A 22,551-nucleotide genomic window follows, 5' to 3' on the forward strand; every position below is an offset into this window, starting at 1 on the left:
GGTTTTAAAAATCCACAATATGCAAATATACAATGTACATCTTCAATTATTACAGAAAACATAGTCAAAACGTCCTTGTATTTGCTGAAGAGCTGAAGGAAGAAAGTTTGTCTACTGCAGGAGGAGAGGCCAGTATCTTTCCCCAATTACCCACTTATAAAAACAGTTCTCATATACCTGGAGGATATTCAGAGAAGCAAAGAAAGTTCCACCCTAAAAATAACAAATAAAACGAAAAGATTGCTCAGCAAAATACTACCACCACCAAGGCCCACTGAAATAAAATTGCCTTCTTAGCCATCTGGCAGGCAGGTAAGGAAGGAACAAGATGGACCTTCCTAAGACTGTTACTCCAAAGACTTGGATACCTGACCATGAAATTCACGAACAAGCCAGAGGATCATAGAACAGGGCTGCCAATGTAGATCCCTGCATTTGGGCAGATCGATACAGCAGAAGACCATCCTTAAGGATGCCCAGTCCCAGATCATGTATGGCTACAAAGGTTAAAATCAGCAGGTTTTTTTTCCCCAAGGCTTAGTTTAATCAGTGAAGATGATGTAATATAGCAGTAATATGAGCTCATCTCCTAGTCCCAGAAAAATGTCTGGCAGCTACACTTTGAACCATCTGATGCTTCCAAACCAAATTCAGATTGAATTCCACATACAAGTACTATAGAAAGCCAACCACAATTTGACTAGGGCATGAATGACCAATGCCAGATCTGATTTCAGTAGGAAAGGGTACAGCTGGAATATCAGCCAAAACTTGATTTCCACTGCACCTGTGTCTCTAGCAGCAGTGCTGGATTCAGGAAGTTTCCCATACTGTAAACCTGCATCAAGTACAGGTTGTACACATATGATTAGTACCTCTGCCTTGCCAGCATGAAACTGACTCAACCGTCACATCCATTACAGACACAAACCACCAGTTTGAGATTTCCTGGGATTAGCTGGTAACTAAGAAAGTGAGCTTGGTGTTAACTGCATGCTAATGACAACTAAGTCTAAATCTGTATGTAAATATATGAAACAACTGAGTAATGTTATTTATCTGTTAGTGTATTTTTATCCTGCTTTTCAGCCAGAAAGTCTTCCAGAGTAGCTTTATGTAAGATCAATCAGAACAAGACAGTTTCTGCTCATGCTCCAAAGGGATCAGAGGAGATGAAGGAAGTGGAAAAACAAAGTCAGACACCAGTTCTTACAGTTACATCATAGTTTCTGACCACCTGAAATGTAAACTGTGCAGGGAAAGCAGAAGCCAGACAGAGCTGTTTGCCCAGCAGGGCCAGTGAATTGGCTCTGCTTCCTAATTCTCCTTCTGCTGTTCTTTGGAATGGCTGCTGCCACCTTAAGTGCAGATGCTAGAAAGAGGCTGATGGAGCTGGTCTTTCAACAGGGTCAAGTGGAGTGGCTCATGTGGGTGTTAAACAGCATGATAGACAAGAAAGTCCATGGCAATGGGGTGAAAGCATTCCATAGCACCATTTTTTGAAAGCACTCTAGAAAAGATCGAGAATGCTACAAAATGATCCTCCTCAATGACATCCTTTCCCAGAATGATGCCATGAGCAATGGTACTGAGTCCTGGGGAGAGTGCCAGGGAAATCAGCATGGCTGAACTTCCTGTCTAGCTCCCAATACAGATCATCCACCAGGCAATGATGGCTATCAACATCTCAAACCCAGAGGAGAAATCAGTCTGAGAAGGATCCATCACACTTCATCAAAGCCTGTAGTATCTAGCTCAGAACTATAATGCTCAAATTGGAAAGAAACAGCATGTCCTAAAATAGCATGGAAAGCTTCTTGTTTTAACAAACTCTTCCTTGAAAAGAGCTCTGAGTAATTGTTATGCTAACAGAACACCTTACTGCACCCGATCTTGACTCATGATTTACATTTGGAATGACATTGCTTAAAGTCACATCCAACCTGGTGAATGGGAAGCATCACAAAGTCAGTTCAGAAGGGCTGCATGCAAAAAGCTATTGCTGTTTTCTCCCCACAGCAGACCAACAAAGCCCTCTTCATTGTGTTGCATGATCAAAAGTTTAAGTTATGACTGCTCACTGCTCTAATGTTCTGGATATAGCAAACACTTCTGCTATCTTAACCAGATGGAAGCAGAAGCCACATGAGTGTTATGTGATGCCAGGATGCTGTTAAATATGGTATGTTGACATCTTCTTGGAAGGGAATCTAATAGGGATGATTTCCTTATTGAGGTTACCTAGCCAGTGAGTGGAACATGAATCTGACAGAGAGAGCAGGGAGGAATTGCACCTTCTGCCATTCAGCTATTGAAAGATTAAAATGTAAAGATGGTCCGGCCATGTGGATTAGTGCAAAAGGATGATATGTTTACAGCTTTTAACAAGCTACCTCCATGAATTCTGAAGCATCGCAGACTGATATGAACAGTATTAATTAATCTCACAATAAATTTCCCCAGGCTCATAAATTACTGTTTGTGTGCTACTACCTCTTAACAATGCTTTGGACTTAGCAAATACTGTTTGTAAATGCTTCCTAACTAGGAAAGTCTACTAGGAACTTCTCTTCCGAGTTCCAAAAAAGGTCTGTTCCTTGAGCACAAAGGGTGCAGTTAATTTTTTCTTCAACAGCTTGGATTTTACAGCTGTTCTTGCAACTGCATATAACCATATTAATGGGCCATACATAAGGATGACGATACAGTGCGGTCAATTTTGACTTTTCAAGGTATTCACATACATATAAATGAAACCTCACAAAGATCTGTTTTGTGAGACCAATAGGTAGGAGCTGCTCCTCATTGTCATTTTACTCAGAAGAGGCTGGTGACTCCCATGCCAGTGGGGTTCCTCATCCACTATGGCTTTTATTTTAAGCTTTATAGGACAAGGAGCTCCATAGATAGGCAAGTTACTGGCCTCCCCTGCTTTGAAGAGGATCTAAACCACAGTCATGTACTCTATTTTCTGAATCAGCCCTCCTATTAGAGAGGCTGAGATTATCTTCCTCTGATAGCAGATTCTGTTATACTGCTAAAAGACAGATGAACAAATGCAGTGTATTAGTATTTTCACCACATTTTCTTGCCTATGCTCCAAAGTATCTAGAAAAGTTTTCTTCCCATAGCTGTTGCCCTCTGGTTGTTTGATACTACAACTCCCATCATCCCTGGCATGTTGGCTAGGACTGATAGAAGCTGTACTGCCACAAGCATCTGGAGGACACCACATTGAGAAAGTCTAAGGCAATTTTTGCAATCACACCACATAGTACAAACATTCAGAATACTAAAACAGTGATTTGGTTTCTGCTCTTCTTCCAAGTTCTGCACCGTACGAATCAATACTTTTCTTGCACATTTTAAATAGTGTGTGGTAACTTCTTGCTAACCACAGGAAACCTAATTAAAATCCCACAGGAGTAAACCAAATGCAAGACAATTGCTACTCATGCACATACAAGTGAGTCACTCCAAGTTTAACAGGATGGCCCCCAAGAAAATTATTTATTCTTACTTTTTATCCCTTATACATAATTAAAACACTTCTAAGTACTGTGCATAGAATAAAAGTTAAGACAATGCTGGCTTTCAGGCTCACAATCTAATAGACATGACATAAAATTGAAAAGGAATGGGACGGGATGGGGAAAACAAACATTTTTTTCTAGAAGGGATGTGGGAAACAATCCTCCTTTAAGGAGGATGACAACAGTTGAGTTTCCCTTCCACTCACCAACCTACAGAAGCAACACCCCTGAACATGATGGGATGTACACAGGATTTTAGCCTAATGAAACACTGCTGACCCTAGTAAGCTGTAACTGTTATCAACTGCCAGAAAGGTTTGGCTATTGGGAGCTACGGAAACAGACAGACAGATGGAAGGACAGACAGACGGACAAAGTCACCCTCAAGGATTTCAGTTAAAAGATAAAAAGCCCAGTTGTACGGCAATAACACTGCGACCATTTGTAATATATGTCTTACTTATAAGTCTTGACAAGTGTCCTCAAGGTGGCTAATGCAACAAATTCATATGAAAACTTATCAGACAGAAAACTTGAAAGGTGCAAAGGTGATTCAATGAATGAGCATCCAGGTAACAGACGGAAAATTCCGTACACATTAAAAGTCTGCAAGAGAAGGACAGTCATTGCCCTCTGACTAAAAAAGTAACAATGAATTAGGGATGGGTGAACATTTTCTTTGGTTCAAGGTCCGTTACTGTCATTGTTGCTACTGTTGCTTTAGATTAAAAATGCTGAATGTGGGAGAAAGTGAAGTTGACAACATTCATCCATCCAGGCAGAGGGATTGGTATGGTCAACTCTTATAAGTCTAGTGTTGTTACCTCTTTTTTTTCCTTCTTCTGACAGCTTCATCTTTAGAGGTATATAGCTGGCAGGCACAATATGGTTGCCTCCACGCTGGGAAGAGTTATCCCTGTTGAACTTGGCCAGTGCAGATGGGCGGGAATTTAATTAAGATTGTACTTTGAAAAGAATCTACCAAAATGTGCAAATCTCCTCATTAATGGGATGGAAGTAACTTGTTTAAAATCTCCAAATATGGGAGAAAGCAGAACTTGACAGGTTCATTCATTCCTACAATGAAGTTACTTGGTAAGCATGAGTGCTCCAGAGTTTTGGTGCCAAAGAACTGGCATTCTTTCCATAGCCACCTGCCTACCCCCCCCCACTCCAAAATGATGCTTTGCAGAAGAAACATAATCAAAAGCTGTTACAGCCCCAGAACCATAAGCCATTCCTTCTCTCAGCAATTAGTAACTGCTTAAATAAGCTTAAAATAAAAGAAAGCATAGAAATTGCTTGCTGGATCAAGAAACAGGCATAAATTGGATGCAAATCTGAATGCTATCTATCTATAGAGTTCTTCTCCATTGCAATTGATTTGGTCAATAGGCTGAGAAGCAATTATTACTTTCAACTGGATGAATTTCCACTTTCTAAGAATGATCCAGAATGAGCTGGATCAGGGCAAAAGTATAAAATAAAAATTACAAAAACATACTGAATCAATGATACAGCATAGTTTACAGTTCTATGAAATAGCACTATTTTTGCAGGCCAAAATCACTTGTCACCTGCTTTTCAGCCTAATAAATGATTGATAGTTTATGTAACTGCTATCTAATTGCCCCATGGTGACTATGGGTTAATTAACTCATGATTTGCTGCCATTACTTGTAAACAGGGCCAAATCCATGATTTTATTGCTCACCTGCATAGCATTCTGAAAAGCATTATTTCAGGGCACCCAAAAGAAAGTTTGTCCATGAGCAAAAAAGAAATAAAGACTGGTTTTGTGAAAGGTTGGGTGACCTCCTTCTTTAACAAAATACTGAAATAAATAGCAACAGATTCAATATTTAAGTTACTGCACTAGCTTATGACAGATGACAATGGAAACTACAATTGCAGAAGCCACAGTAGGTTTCAATATGTTTACAGGGCAGGACACAGGCTATAAAAATTACAAGTACTATTGTGTGCAGATTCATTATGAGAATATTTCAGCAGTAACTTGATTGGACTTGATGGAATCTTACCCATTAGTTTGCATTAAAGGAATCCATGACAATTTATTTTCAGTTCCAATTGGATTCACCCATAATTCATACTCACAACTTTCATGCAAGTTTGTGCATAATTACATCATTCAAGGCTGCAAGATGCACATTAAATAATATATTGTCATAAATTCATATGATGAAAAAGTTCCATTAAAACATTCATCGAAACAGCATGCACGTATTTACAACATTTTGTCTTGCCTTAGGCAGGACTAATGTTAAAAAAGCATAGTTCTGACTGAGCTCATTATTTGAAAGCGAACTATATTTTCTTTTCTTTTTTAAGTTCCATCTGCAAGCATCCCTTCAACAAGTCAGGAAGAATAATAATTATTATTACATTTCTATACAGCCTGTAGCTGTATAACTTTCTGGGAGGTTCACAACATTTTAAGTGACCTATCGGGATTTCAACCAGGCCCAACCCTGCTTAGCTTCCAAGATTAGCCAGAATCAGGTACTTCAGGCTATACAGGAAATATGATCCTCACTTTCTATAACAGGACAACAGAATAAGTAGCTCACAAAGTGTCAGAGCATATGTACTAAAAACTATGAAATAAGCTTAAAGTTAATATACCAGAGGGCAGTCCCTGCAAGAATAGATCACTTTAGATGTACATACCTATTAGCATGAATGCCTTTTTGGTAGCACACTTTCCCAGGTCAGGAAAGTGGCTGATGGGATGGGGATGGGGGAAGACATACTTATGCAAGAATCACTGGCACCATGTTATGACACCAGTTATTTGATTTAGCTTCACTGAGTTGGGCATGTTTGGACAGGCTTTTTGTTTCACTTGTTCTCTTTCCTCTGGCAGAGACACCACCTTAGAACAATCATTTTAAAGGTGTAACTGAACTCTTACTTTGCCTGAGAGAAAATCAATTTCAACATGCAAACGGCCCTGAACAAACATCTAACATAGTTCTCAAAACAATGAGATATTCTATGATTTCTCCAGTTTTCCGAACTACAGAGAAGTTGCCTTGGACTGACATTTTCTTTAATGGGGGAAATTTTCGCAGCATCATACAGTTCCTTAGATTTCCTACAGGAGTCTGCTCAGTCTTCAGAATGGAAGTGCTGAGAACTTACTGAAAGTTCCCAGTATAAGAGAATGACTCCCAAATATAAGTATAATTTTACTCCTTCAACGACATGGGGATCTACTAATGTATTAAAGGAAGTTGCTGTTTTTAGTGAAATCGCTTAATTTTTTTTAACATAATTAACTTACATTTTTTTCCTTAGAAAAAGTATCAAAGTAATTGATAGAAATACACCTGAGTGATGGGAAAGAAGAATGCTCTGCCATTTGTGTTTTTTCCCCTTATGGCAATGGCAATTAATTCACTCGTCTGAGCTTACTGTCAGTATAATGCAGGCTTGCACAAACCCCCCAAATGTTCAGGCGACACATGAAGCTATGCAGGCTTGCTCCACCCATTACTGGGACAAAACACTGCTTCTTCCCATCTCTGAAGAACATCTAAACAATGTTTGGGAAAAATGTTCTTCTCATGTACAGGTGTATACACAGGGAGTTCCTACATTTGAGAAGGTTCCCTGCTTCCACAGTGTTGCTGTACAGAGACTTTGTCCTCAGAGAAATGCACCTGAGATTTGTCAAGGGAGGAGAGAACCAATGTACAATTCCACTAGAAGATAGGACTGAACTACTTCTCTCCAAAACCTACATTGCCCAATCTTTCAACACATGGAGGAGGTTGTAAGTATCCTACTAATAAGATGGACTACTGATCAGGTACAGTTTTGCACTGGAGGGAACAACCCTTACTTTGATATTGAGAACGCTGCAGAAAAATTGACATAGCTCTCAGAGTTGGACATTTTATACATGCTCTGTTTGAGTGAAGGCATACCTGCTGGCTACTCTGGCCACAGTTCCCACCATGATGCAGCCACAGACCCTCAAGGAGAAGTCTTCCAGCTCCCTTCTGCTGAGGTGTGGCTTCTGAGACCTGGACATATTGTGATCATCCTATCTGAGTGAAGCATTTCAGTGGTCTAGGTTTCACAATCTTGGAGTTATGGCTGAGAGTGATGAACAAACAGACCACATCAGCTTTTAGCAATAGAGATGAAGGCGCCCCCCTCCCCCTGGGATTTCCTGGAGCCCCCCTACGAGTTCCTCTCCCCAGGGAGGTGAAGGGGAGGCTGCAAGGAGGAGGGACTTCTCTGTGGTGGCACCCCAGGTATTGAATATTCTATCACCGGATATTCACCAGGTGCCTACCTTACTGAGTTTTAAGTGCCTGGCAAAAACTTTTTTTCCAACACCCCGTGGCACCATCTAGACTATTTAGACCAAGGACACTGGTTTAAATGACATTAATTTATGTCTTATTTTATTTATTATGCTTATCATGACTTTATCCTGTTTTTATTGCATTTTTATTGCATTACTTCATCAATATTATTCACCAGCTTTTATTATAATGGCTTCCCAGACAGCATGGTGGCTTTCAGACAAATCTAATATAAATAAATAAATAAGTATGCATTCCAGATTTCAGTTGTCTACGTTTCAGTCTTGGCATTATGGCTAAGACTAATTTAGATTAACAATATAAATAAAAACAAAGCAAGTATGTATCCTTGCTTCATACCATGGGTCACTAACACAGCCTTGGCTAAAATGAAAGGGCAATTCAGACTTTTGAACAGGCCCTAAAATTGCACTGGAGCAATGTTCCAGGTTATGTGCTTAAGTTTACCTCAACATCTCATCCAGTTACAAGTAGAAAAACGGGCCTTCTAGTCTGCAAGAGCAGGAAACAGGCCATCAGATAGTGATTTACACAAAACAGGAACAAAGCAGTTATCCATTCTGCAACAGATAGACCTAAAAGCAGCTTCTAGCTCCAGAAAAATAGAATCAGCTCAAATTTCTTAAGCAGATACTTAGCACACAGTTTTGCCACTATAAACAGAGTTCTGAGGCTGAGTAGAGCAACCTGCTCCCTTCTCCTCTCATTTTCTAGGCAGGAACAGCTATACAGAGGATGCCCTTTGAGGCCACTCACTTCACAACAAAAGATACAATTAAAACAGAGATGGTTAGAACTTTCCTGAATGTGCAAGCTCCAAAGGAAAAGAAATCAGAAGGAAAGCTCAAGTGAAAGGGATACGACACTTACACTGGATTGCCAGAGCCCTGATTTCTGGTATAGATTATGCTTGACTTCGCTATTTTTAAGAAGGGAAAGTATGGAAAAATTGTTTTCATATAAAAAGGATAGACAAGTGAAAACTCATTGATTTGTGACAATGTTCTCTAAGAATTACGGCATTATTTCTCAGGTACTTTGCAACAGCAACAGTATTTGTTGATAATCCTAGGACATATTGATACCATAATGATATTTTCTTATAACAAGGTTTTCTAGCACACAGAGTTGCATCGGTGTCAAGTTTTGCTTACAGGATATATTATATTACCAACTCGTTTAGATGAACCCATATACTTTGCACACAAACAGTTGCAGTCAGAAGTTTAAAAGCAAAATTCAAACGCAAAAACTACTTAGCAAAGTAGTAGCCTCTTTTACTAAAAATTTTGTTGCTACACTCCGGAATAGATAGTGAGCATGAGCTTTGGCTTGCTGTCTGCAGGTTTGTGCATCAGCCAAACCCCTTTGCTAACAATTCGTATTCTTACAATGTCTTTGAATAACCCTATCCTCCATTTTGTATCATTGTGCCCTGCTTAATATTCTCATATATTAAAAGGGATGACTTTTGCACACAGATCTATGCTTGTTTAAAGGGGTTCAATAGAGCTTTCTCCCAGGAAAGTGCCCATCTGACTGAACCTATGCCTCAGTAGTTGCACTTGATATTCTAGGAATCAGCTATAACCCAAAAAATCCCCAAACTTTGAATAGGAACTAAGTTTGAAAATGACAAAAGAAAGCTCTCAGGTGACTAACCAAACTATATAAGAACTGACAATCTAGAATCTAAGTGATTTTATCTCTTTTATAGGGTCATAAGTCGAAGACAACTTGACAGCACATGACAATGACAACATATTTCAGTGAAAATAGTCCCATAACTCAAGGTTCTCAAACTTTAATGTAGTAAAACCCATTGGGACTCAGGCAGAATAAATAAAAAATTGTGGAATTTAACGGGCAATAGTTGTTCTTTTTCAAAAGCGCCATGAAATGTATTGGAATAATTTGATTGTTAATAATTCCTCTCTGTGGAAGCCAACTGTCCATGAAAAATAGGCAACACCAACTGCCCCCTAGAGCAGTCTACCCCCCTTAGCTATCACGGGTGTTGCAAAAGCCATGGAATTTAGGAACCAGCACACAAGACCCTTTATAGGCAAATGAACTTAGAACTTTTACTTGTTTTAAGCAATGGCCCCCAGTCCATCCCCCTAACAAGCACATCTATATTCTATAAATTGTTGCAAGAACACAATACTGATCAGACCTGATCATGAAATCCCCCTTTTTTGATCGAGTAAGTCAATCCTTCATTTGTCTGCACTGATTTGAACTTTGAAACATGTGAAAAATTTACTGGGATTGCCCAACCTATTATAATTCATGCTGTTTTGTTTTCAGGTTAGAATTCAGATGACACTGGGGAATATTTTGCCTAGTCTGACAAGTTGGCAGGGGTCAGAGGTAACGGGCACATAGTTTATTTCCATATCTCTTGAAGAATCATTAAAAGCTAAGACAAATATATTTTGTAATCATTATTAATACAAGCATAACAATATATTCGTTATGTATGAAGCACCCCCCCCCAAGGTTTGACTCTTCTGTTTATTCAGATCTTTATAGATTATTGTGCTTGTAACAGCTTTGGTGTAGGGGTTTCTCTCCACAGGTGTGCACACACTAAATCCTTTTGTTGAGCAGAGCAAATTTACATGTGTCATAATCCTCATTTAAAATCATAAATAAGAATAGAGATTAAAATGTGCTGAATATACTACAAATGTGCTAGAACTATGGTAAATGTCATTACTGTGTACAGAGAACAAGAACACCTGACACTTGTCCGTCTTGATACATGAGGCTGAAAGTAGATCTTATTTTAATGATATTTACAATGTGAATGTAAACCCACACAGTCCGTAATGCTCGTTCACATGATGCATGCTTCTTCTCCTACATACTCCTTTTGGTATGAGAAGTTTGTATAAATAGTAAAGTAATGGCATAAATAATGGAGCATAAAATCGATAAGTGTAAACCTCATGCATAAGACAGTTTTTTTTGCTAAAGCAGATTACTGTTGATTGGTTGCAGACTTCACAGCCAATCTTAAACTTGTGCAAAGAAAAGCTATGGATAATGATGCAATACAAAAGCTGAGTTCATACCTTCAGTACAACCCAGCATGCCTTATTTAACCCATAGTGGGTTACACTGCATGCCAGGTTGCTGTTGATTACTAAGCCATGCTTACTGCCGGTTATTGTGTCATCCGAACACTGGCTGTTTTAGAATTTTGGCTTCCCGGGAAAGCTTGCAAGCCACCCTTGCTGGTTGTGCATGGCATGCCATTTGAATATTCAAGATGACCACCCACACATGCTAGATAAGCCATGTTGACCTGCTTGATCATGTGAACTGACCCTTCAGAAGTTTTGGTCTTCATACCAAGGTAACATCTCAGGAAGAAAGGTCAGTATATAAATAGAAAACATAAGAATCTTGAGTCTACTCTTTTAAAATACTCATTTGAACAGATTTTGCTTTAAACTCAATCAGGCAGCATAATATCAGATCAAATATTCACCTACTCCAATATTTAGCCTCTAGCAGTCAAGCAGATATCATAAGAAGGACAAAACAGACAAGCAATCCTATTAGGATACATCTGTTGCATCTACCCCGGTATCAATTTGTTTTCCCAACCTCCTCTTCTGACTACAGTAGCAAACTGAACTGAATTTTAATCCAAACCAGGAGTTCAGAAGCAGCAAAGGAAACCATGGAAGAAACTGACCATAGGTATACCTGCCACAATTCTCCTACTGAGGTGGGACTTATAAGGAAAGCAAGTGCAGGATTCTCCAGGTTATAAGCCTACAACCTAATCTGTATACCAGGTCTACTAATAAACTGGCCCTGAACATAGAATCCATACCATTTTAATAAAAATCAAAGCAGTTTGCACCTTTATCACAAAAAATCTACAGTACAGAGGCTGGGATGGTATGTGAACCATTTGCAATTCCCAGGCAGCTCTTAAAACATCTCAAGAAAGTAAATAGAAGCCAGAGTAGCTCTTGGTGTCCAATTTATTTGTATATTAAAGACACAAGAAAATGCTATGTTTCTTTGCCAGTTCTTTCTCTAGGGCTGCTTGATTCTAGAACAGGAGGTAGTAATAGCAATCTTCATGAAGTACCTAACAAGGCCTTCCCTGAGATAAGAAACCTGGTTCAGGAAGGAAAATGAAAGGGCACTTAAGAGAAGAGTAGTGGTTTGTCTAAACGTAGGAGCATCAAACCTCTTATAGACCAAGGGTTGAATAACATCTTGAAAAAGCTCTCAGGGACTGCATTCCAGAGGCAAACATGGCCACACCAAACATAACAGCATATTTCAATGTAAGGGGTTGTCTACATGAGGCATTTATCCCAACACTTTACTGAGATTTCTTCTTCCATTTTCTTTGTGGAAAGAAAAGTGCATCCTTTATATGTGGTACTCTTCCAGGGTTTGGCTTTCTCTACTTTCTATATATCCTATTATCCCACCACAAGGTGGTGCTATGGTACAGCTACAACATACCTGAATTATGACAATACTTAGGACTTACTAAGTATTCCAGTTTACTCCACATTTGAAACAATATAACTAACTTCCCTTGCTCTGAAAAAGCCATGAAAAGGCAGGAAAACATGAAAAGGCATGGGGCCATGTAAAGGACCTGCAAACTTCCATGAGTGTGTGATCACGAGCACACAATAAATGCCAGGGACACAGAAGGCATAAAGCTATCACTGCCATTATCTAAGCCTCAGGAGGCCCATTTCAACCTTTTAGAAAGGGAAGAGAACCAGTGTGGTATAGTGGTTAAGAGTTCAGTCCTGGGATGCAGAAGGTCTTGGTTCTAGTTGCTACTTAGCCATGGAGCTAAATGGGTGACCTTGGGCCATTTACAAACTCTCAGCCCGATCTATTGTTTATTTATTATTTATTTGGAGTTTTTGTATGCTGTCCCATTTGCATAAGCCTCGGGACGGCTTCCAACATCATAAATAAACAGCATATAAATAATACATATAAAGTCCGGATTCTCCCTGGCTGTAGAAATTAAAACCAATAAATATTAACAGCTATTAAAATATTGTTGAAATAAAAAGGTCTTGGCCTTGCGCCAAAAAACAAATAACGATGGCGCCAGGCGGACCTCTCTGGGGAGTGCATTCCATAAGTGGGGCGCCACCGCAGAGAAAGCCCTCCTCCGGGTACTCACCCTCCTAATGTCTTTCACAGAGGGTTCCCAGAGGAGGGCCTCTGCCGCTGATCTCAAGAGGCGGGAGGGCAAATATGGAAGCAGGCATTCCTTTAGGTATTCAGGTCCCAAGCCTACCCAAGATCTACCTTACAGGATTGTTACTGTGCAGATAAGATTGAGAAGATGAGAATTAAGGTAAGCTGTTTTAAGTTCCAAGAAAAAAAATGGTGTGATATACACATAAATAAGTTACATTTTGTAGAAGCCAGGAAACCACCAGACTGGGAAATGGAGAAAGTCAGAGGATAGGGGCAGGGGCAGAATGGAACCCCAGGTGGGCTGGATTCAATTCAATATTCCTGGTTGAGGATCAGCAGAGGTAGGTCGGAAAGTAACCGAAGGGAATAAGCAGGCTTAATGACAACACACAGTCAAATTATACTCAACCCTTGAATGTGAATTATCATGTTGTTTGAATCTAGCCATAGAGTACTGATGTAGGAGGTTTGATAAGGGAACTACAGGGCCAGTACAAGGGCCCCTTTTTTAGTGAAAAAAGACAGCAGTTTTGGAACAGGACTGGCAGTGAACTGTACCTGAGCAGCTTATAGCTCTTTGCCACTTAACAGTATCTGCAGGTTTTGCTTTTAGGAGCACCAACTATCTCTGATATAAAATCCATAGAATGTTGGCTCCTCCCAGGGTTCTAATCACATAATCAAGCAAAATGCCAAATTATGTAAATTCACTAGACCGATATTAGCTCAACACAGATGTGACTTTTTAAATTCTTAACACTTTGAAGTACATATGGCAACCACCAGCTAGGAACATGAAAAATTCCTTTTTAAGTACGCAGCTGGCAGTGCTATAAGCAGATGGCTCATAAGACAACCCACTCCCCTTCTCTTTTCTGCTCATTTTCCACCATAAACTCTTGCTACCAGCTTTTCTAATGGTAGCTGTGTAACATCTCGCCTCATGACAGCACATTGTCAAGATGTACAGTTTGATACAGTTGTCAAACAACATGTAAATGACAACAGTAACTCTTTGGACATTATAGCAGCACTTCCTAAAATTAGCCCAGCATGGCATGTAGCTGTTCTCATTTCTAAATACTGCTGGGATAGTAAGACAGTGAGCTTAAGACAAAGGACACAAGATATTCATATCTGATCTACAATTCACATAAGAGCACAATCATATCCTGAGGACATAAACCTTCCTGGCAAGCAAGATGGATTAAAAATCATGATTTAAAAAAAGAGAGAATGTGTTTTTTAAAATAAAATAACCAGGATTTTATTTTTAGATGTTCTTGAGGATGCTGCACAGCTCTGGGTCTCTTTTCCATCATTTCATCCCAGGGAAGCAGCTGTGGCCCTGGAAGGGTTTCTAAGCACAGTATTGCAATGGCTCAGGATAAAGTCATTCTCTCTTTGAAGGGCTGCAGATCAAGAGCCTGGGAGTGCTCCTGGCCTTAGTGCTTCCCACAGAGGTATGCGTGGCTTTAGCTGCTAGGAATATTTTCACGAATTGAGGCTGTCTCTACAGCTGCAGGCCTGTGATGGAACCACTGAGACATGCCTTAGTTAGGTCCTGATTTGGCTGCTGCACTCCATTCTACATGGGGCTTCCCTTGAAGATGACTTTGAAACTGCCAGAACATGGCAGTTAGACTGCTTGTGGGAACCGAGTACTTGTATTATTTTGCTCCAATTGCGTATCATGTTCATGTGTTGCTGTTAGTAATGTTACTAATGTTTCTGGAACCAATTCAAGGGGCTGGTTTTGGCTTTTAAAACCCTAAATGGTTCAGAGCCACATTTTCTGAAGGACTATTTATAGCTGTATAAACATGGCTACATATTAAGAACAAAATCATAGGCTTTATTTTCTGTCCCACCAAGAGTCTTTAGATTGGCAAGCATTTTAGGTTGACAGGGCCTTCTCAGTGGTAGCCAGGTAATTTTGGAACTCCTTCCTCACAGAAGTATGTATGGCCTTTTCAAAAAGCTTGAAGACCCAGTTATCCCAGGATTTATTTAGAACTTCCAAATCATTAGCTGTCACTGCTCCTGCAAGTGTGCATGCAATTGAATCTGAATGTTCATATTTTTCTAATACAGGTAGTCTCCAGGTTAAGAAGTTTCATTCCTGAGAACTTCCTTTGGCCAAATTTGTATGTATGTTGGATCACATGAATAAGCCAAATGATTGTCTTAGTATACGTATATATTTTACCTTTCTACACCTTTAAAATACTTAATACTACCGTATTCACTAAAACATCTTAAACATGATACAGCATATACTAATAATGACAATAATGCAGTAATAATAAATTAACTACAGGTACTGAAGAGAGAAAGAATCTGTATGTCTGTGTTTAGGTATACAGTACTGTAAAAAACAAATAAAAGAAACAGATCTTAAACTAGTTTAGAACATTACTGAGTTAACATTATGCCTAACATTAACTGATGATGATAGAGATGGACCTGGTGCTAGAGTCAGGGACTGACTGAGCTGCTGGGGAGGGTGGGGGGTTACCATTGGAGTCTAGAGTCCAGATGCCACAGAACGATATAGCCATGCATCTCTAGGGAACTACATTGCCACTGAAAGATTCATCACCAAAAGTGTTGTGTAGTATCCTACGGGTAGCCATCTCTATCTCTAGGGAAAAGCCATAAATATCTCTAGCAAATCTCTATCTCTAGCGAATGCTGTGAATATCTCTAGGGAACTATGTGGCCACTGATGATGTGTCACCAAATGCATCATGTAGTTCCATAGAAATATTCAAGGCTTTTCTTTGGCGATATTCACATAGGGTTTATGGCAGTCCACACAGTCATAGGTATGTGTTGTTCATAACCCAGGTGTTAATAATCTGGGGACTACCTGTACTTTAAGCTGCCTTGTGAGGGCAGTACACCCTGAAAAGTGTGTTTAAAAACTGAAACAGGAAATCCAAATTTAATAAAAATGCATTTTAAAGTATGATTATACTCTCACAGAACTGAATCATAACTATTTATCAAGCCCAATTCATAAGAAGTTGCTTTGCTGTGTAAAAGAGAACCATGGAAGAAAATATTTGAAGACAGCTGATCTTAAGCCGAGCTTAATATTATAAATGAATGCAAAGCATGTACTGTGAGCTTCCTCACAGGGTCTAGCAAATCCTCACAGAAATAGAATCATCCTTTATCTAAACTCATAATGTTGCCCCTTTACTGCTATTTTATGCCCTCAAACCATCTGAACTCTGCAATTGGCTCAGTTCTGAAGTTGTGAATAACAAGAGATGTTTATGTTATATTTCATGGTAAGCAGTAACAAGTAATCAGGACCAGTAACTTTTATCTGCTGTTTTTGATAAGCTCCAAAAAGCTACAATGTGGCCATTGCATTCACTTTCCAAATAGGATCGTAGCCTGAGCTGTCAAGTCTGACATTTTCCTCAGTGATGGTGTTCTGCAAGTGCACCGTCCAACAGTGAAAGCACTTTGGACTCTGGTGAAATCTCCCATCCTGCTCCAGGCTTGGCAGATCGTGGGAGATGCTGCCCACTTTCTGCTGAGCCTCAGTGCAACAAGGACAAATGGGAAGCAGGGAGGAGGAGGTACAATTACACACTGCTTAGTTGACAACGCCTCCAAAATTCTGCATGGCACCACAATCAATATCCCACTCCTTTTGTATGGCTGCCAAGAACAAATTCTGGCTGGCCATAAACACCAACCAAAATATGCAGACCTTGAAGGAAGCTTCCTTCCATGTGCGTGAAGGACCAACCAGCTCATGCCTCTTGGCTCTCAGTAAACTGCAGCAGATATCTGCTAAGGTTTGCAAATCTGGACTTGATCTCTGAGAGCTCATAATGCTTTTCAATACAAGTGTCAGCTTCATTGCTGGAATTCTTCTATAGCTGCAATTTTAATCTAAGTTGACCTAAACAGCCTCCCACCTCTTCATGCACCTTTAAGCCTCTGAGAACACAGCTCATGCACCAGGCTGTTGCTCCAGTCACAGGTGAGGGGTCCCACACCTCTCCCTTCCTCTCCCTGAACTGCTGCAAGGAAATGACCGGGCAGCACTAGGCTCAACAGAAGTGCATCTTCCAGGGCCAGTGACATCTGGGATACTGCCACAGTAAGTACTGGAGGCATCTGAAGGGGGGGGGGGTCATTCCCCTCATTTTCTTTATTCCTCTCCCACAGCAGAGCGTTGAGAGCATTGAAATAAGGCAGAGCGTTGGAAATAAGATTGGCTTCCATTATACTCCAGGTCCATTATATGCCAGGTGCACTATGGGATCCATCTGGACTCATTATTAGGCTCAGGGTAAGCCAAGTTGTTTTCTCATGTTTGTGGGGAAGGCGTCAATAGCTCAGCTTGCTGAGCCCAATTACAAATCAGACCAAGGGGATTCCCAAATCTTTAGTCATCACTCTGCAGTGCAAAAGCCCTATGGACACACAATTAAGGTTTCTGAAATATGTTCCTCAGTTATATAAGGTCTCTATGTTTTAAAGCAAGCAGTTGACATGCGTGTTCAATTTATGGATTTCAGAATGGGCAATAGGATCGAAGTTACCTTGACTTAGATCAGTCTACATTTCTGACCACAAGTTAGCAGGAAGCAGAATAACAAAGCCGCTAAGCAGTCACATTGAACAGATGTAATGAGATATACTGAATGAGTGAGCATATACTGTACCCTCCATGCACCAAATACTATGGTACTATTATTTTATTCCACCCATTTATTTTTATGGGGTTCTTCAGTTTTCTATTAAAGTTGCTGCTTCCACCTTACCTATAAAAGTGTTCTGCCTATAACTGGAATAATAAATGAAATTTATCCATGAGACATTATTGCACTTCTGGTTTTGCTCATGTTTAAAATTATCCTTTTATTTATATGGCCAAAGGGGTAAAGAAGATATGTTGACTATCAAAAATTCTAATTATTTCTTCTGGGCACTTGAAGATTTCTTCTGGGCACATGACACATAGGCCAATTCCTGTGTGTATTTGTTTGGAAGTATGTCCCTCTAAAGAACTTATGTCCAAGTAAACAAACATAAGATTACAGCCTTAGAAAGCAACTAGTTTCCCGACTGCAGAAAGTTAAAAAGCAAAGGCAGTATTTGCCCAAATCTGGCAAGCAACACCCAAGATTTTTTTATTTCTGAAATAACATTTGTCAGCACTAAAGAAACTCGAACATGTTATTGCGGTTAACTGCACGCTAACAAGAAAACTGAAACATTTCTGTAGGGGGCACTCTTTCTAGGCTTATCTTTATCTAGTATTTGAGTGAAGGAAACCTATTTTTCATATTTCTTTTATCAGAACTTTAGTTCGTGTTGAATGCAAGCACCAGAACTGAAGTTCTCCCTGTGTCAAATTATCACACACATGATCCAGTACCTAAACTTGTTACGTATTCAAGGAACCACCTGCAGGGCTGTAATTCAAATCAAACTTACTTGGAAGTCTCTCTGAACTATCCTTCTAAGCAAGCATAGTTAGAATTGACTTTGAAGCATGATTTTAAAGACGGTATGTGTGGATTAACTTTAATGAGGTACCTTATTGCTGTGTTTCATTGAAAAACTTCCCACAAGCCGTCCTCTATTTTTATTTTTTTCATGCATTTCAGTAGCAGTTAAAAATCCACTGTACTGTTCCATTTAAAAAGAAAAGGTTGCCTCATGTCGGAAGAGTGCTTCTTTTATAGTAACCATATTAAATTCTGCAACAGACTTTTAGGAGTTCCCACTATCTTCAGCTACAGTTCACTTCTTCAAGCAGCTGGGCATTTGTATGTCATCTCTAAAAAAGCCCAGCTGACAGCTGGGCTTTAAGCTGCTTCCTTCCCAAAAGAGGATGAGGCACACCATTTTCTCTCTTATTACCTTGTGGCGTTCTCCAACTTTGGAACCAATCGCAACAGTTTTTCATTATCTGCCACCACACTTCTCCTGAGCATGTCTGCCATATGCTAAGGCACAACTGTAATTTTAAAACCACACCAACCAATCCCAGTATCACCCAGTAGTGGCTGGCAGGCAGGGCAGAGAGAAAAGACCGGACCACCTCTGAACCACAAATTAAACTCAACAAATGCTGCACATGCTGAGCCAATGGGGGCACCAGGAATGGTGACGGCACCGACCGGCTGATGTACAGAAAGAGCCACACAAAGAGATTTCAGCGTTTGCTCCCCAAACAAATCCTCGGCAGGCACCTGGCTTGGCAAGAACAGCTCGGGGGCAAACTAAAGTTCCAGGAAATGCTGCTACTTAGAGCAGCCTTCCCCAATGCAGCAGCCTCTAGATTGGTTTGGGACTGCAATACCCATCATCCCCAGTGTGGCTGGGGATTGTGGCAGCCACAGATAGGTCCCTGGGTTGGAGAGGGCTAACTCCAAGGCAAACGTGGTGTGTGCCTGTGGCTGAAAAAAAGAAGAGGAGGAGACAAGAGGACGAGCTACCAAGTAAACCCAGGGGGGGCCTTCCACCCCTGCCCCCTCACAAGTCCACTTGTGGCCAAGGACTTGGACATCAGAGAAGACTCCTGCGTAGGTCCTGATCTGTAGAAGCTGCATGAATAAGAGCACGTCCTCCCCACTTGAGCAGCTGATGCAGTGTGTTCAGTACCAGTGGGGGTACCTTCCTTGGGGAACTGATCTCTGGTTTGCACTCTGGTTTTTAAGTGAAAAACACTGGAGCGCAAGGATGTGTCCAGTCCTGCCCTTGGCAGAAGCCAAGGGGGAGAAAATGGGAAGTGCAGCCCAGCACATCCGAAGGACGCCAGGCTAGGGAAGCTGCCCTGAACCCTTAGCTCAGCAAAGAGAGTTCTTCCTGCAACTATTCGAGGGGAAGGGGCTCCACACTCTGCATATACGCAAAGGTGGTCTTCTCTCCCACCACCTGCACAAGTTTCAAAGCTCAGGCATCATGGTAACGGAGCTAAAATAAGTCCTGCGCTTTCTTCCTCGGCGGGGCTCCCCAAGCCCCTGGCAGCTGGATCTCCGTGACGATCTCGGATATGCCCAAGAGGTGCTAGGCTGTCGCGTGGGGGCTGAACGCGGCTTTCGGGAGCTGGGACAAGAAGTCGCGCGGCGACCGCGGCGCAGCGCTAGGGGATAATCAAGATGCGTCTAACTCACCCGAGATCTCCGCCTGGGGGACCACGCTCGGGCTGAACCCCTTGGCCCCGTAGAGTTGCCGGAGCTCGGAGCAGCTCTTCGCCTTGTTGCCACCATCGCTCCGGGCCGAGGAGGCAGCGGCAGCGACACACAGCAGCCAAAATCCCCACGGGAAGAAACGCATCCTGTTCGCGCGGCGCCGAAATTCCCACTAAGAACCTGCAGCGGCGGCGGCGGCGGCAGCAGCCTTCTCGGGAAAGGGCGGGCGATCCCAAGCCGGCTTCCCCCGGCGCCGCGTCTCACGCTTTGCTTCGCTCCGAGACGCAGAGGGTTGCGAGAAGGTGAAGGAGACTCGATCGCTCAGTCCCCGCTTCCCTTTGGCATCCCTCCCTCCCGCCCGCCCGCCCTCTTCCTTCCTCGCCCCGCTTCAAACAAGCTGCCCCCACTCCGTCTCCCCCAGGGATGGGCGACGGCGAACAATACAATCTCCAGCAGCAAATGGAAGCGGCGGCTGCGGCGGCGTGGAAAAGGCGCAAAGTGAACCGGAGCCCGGCGAGGTCAAGTCCTTTCCAACTGGGGAAGGAGCGGCCAAGGGTTTCTCTCCGGGGGCTGCGAGGTGGAGGGTACACTTCGGGAAGCTGCGCTCCAAAGGAGATCCCAAAGAATTTAATCCGCGCGCCGGCTACTGCGATCGAGTCCGAGACCGAAAGAAGGAATAGAAGAAAGGGGGAAAGGGCGGCGGCGGCGGCAGGGGTTGCATAGAAGAACCGATCTCGATTGTTTGTTCAAAGCAAATGCGTGGTTAGACGCGAGGTTGCATCCTTCGGGTCCTGCCCAGGGAGGAAGACGAGGGAGTTGCCGAGGATGCTAATTGCAAGGGGGAACGTCGCAAGTCTCCACGCGCAAAGTTTGAGGATGGAAAGCGACGGAGGAGCGGCGGCGGCGGCGGCAGCGCGAGCGAGATCCAGTCGGGTTGGGATGGCAGATTTGTCCGAGCGGCTGCGGCAGCGGCAGCCGAACTGCGCGCGGTGCGCGCCTGGTGTGTGTCCGACGGAGCCGGCGAGCGGCGATGGCAGCGGCGGCGGCAGCAGCACCACCTGCAAAGCAAGCCAGACACAGAAAGAAGCTCCACGGCGAGGCTGGGCTTCCCCGCCGGACGTGGCATCACGCCCCCAGACAGCCAATCAGGGAAGCGCGTGGCCCCCTCTCCCCCTCTCTTTCGCCCCCACGCCCAAGCTCCACCCCCACTTTCGCTACACACTCAAGCTGAGGGAGCCCTTTTTCAAAAAGAGCTGCCGCTTGCAGGCGGGTTGCGTACGGAGCAAATGTAGGATTATTGGAGGCAGACCGTGTAACTTTTTGGTGAAGCGCGCACCGGGGAAAAGAAAGGGACCCATGAAACGCCCCCTCTCAGGGACTTAAACCAGTATCTTCCTGCCAAGAGTATCCAGATCCTTCATTTTGCTCCACCTGTTCTGTGGAAGGGGAAGGAAGAGGAGAGCTGGGCGGGCTGGGTTGGTCTCCTTCGAGCCCCGGACAGTCAGCACTAAGCGAGCGGAGACTTGCTCGCGTATCCGGCGACCTGCTGCAAAACAATGGCGCGACTTTCCATCCGCTCAGCCGTGGCATGGTTGATGGGCAGCCCACCCCCCGTTCTCCTAGCTCCCATTAGGCGGCCTCCGCCTATCGCATGGCTTCAACGGTGGTGCAGGGGGAAGGCTAACCCGGTCCCCCCTGCCCTTTCCGCGGAGGTGTTTTGATCTGAGCGCAGCAGCATCTCAGTATCATGCAATACTCAACCCACACGCTTTAGCTGTAGGCGCAAGATGGGAAGGCGGCGAAAGCCACGCAACGTCCCCCTCCCGTCCTATTGTCTCAGCCTCACGGGCGCGTCCCGTTAAAATCATGGTCGACTGACTTAAGCAGTGTGTGTACGCGCCTTTGATCCCACTCAGGAGCTGCTCAGAAGATTAGCATCGACTGATCACATGTCACTTCAACAAAGCCAGTTTCAGAAAGGGATATTCGACCTGAGTCTGAGAAATATCTCACTCCTCCGATGAAACAGGCACAGGTGGAGGATCAGGGAGTCACAGTGATTTATTTCTCTCTCTTCCCAAGATGTTCTTCATTCCACACAAAACAAATGTGCCAAGGCATGCCGCTCGCTCCCATATCAAGTGGCTGCTCTGTGAAAGGCAAAACCACCAGGTACGGAACAGGAACAGCTTGTGTCTTGCAGTACCCAATTTGCTACAGAGCAAGACTGCAGCAGGCCAGTGCAACTGACCACAAATTATACGTACATCTGTTAGG

General features: G+C 42.6%; 1 protein-coding gene across 1 annotated transcript in view; it reads right to left on the reverse strand.

Moving 5' to 3' along the window:
* GPC1 (glypican 1) overlaps window positions 1-21,324 on the reverse strand; it is a 235,485-nt gene extending 214,161 nt beyond the window's left edge. Inside the window, exon 1 of the mRNA XM_044432974.1 lies at window positions 20,257-21,324. Coding sequence (XP_044288909.1) covers window positions 20,257-20,419 — 163 coding nt within the window. The 5' untranslated portion in view covers window positions 20,420-21,324. The remainder of the gene's footprint in view (window positions 1-20,256) is intronic.
* Window positions 21,325-22,551: the final 1,227 nt, after the last annotated feature.

Source organism: Varanus komodoensis, unplaced genomic scaffold, assembly GCF_004798865.1.
Source record: "Varanus komodoensis strain SLA01 unplaced genomic scaffold, ASM479886v1 scaffold25, whole genome shotgun sequence".
In the NCBI taxonomy this organism is placed as follows: Eukaryota; Metazoa; Chordata; class Lepidosauria; order Squamata; family Varanidae; genus Varanus; species Varanus komodoensis.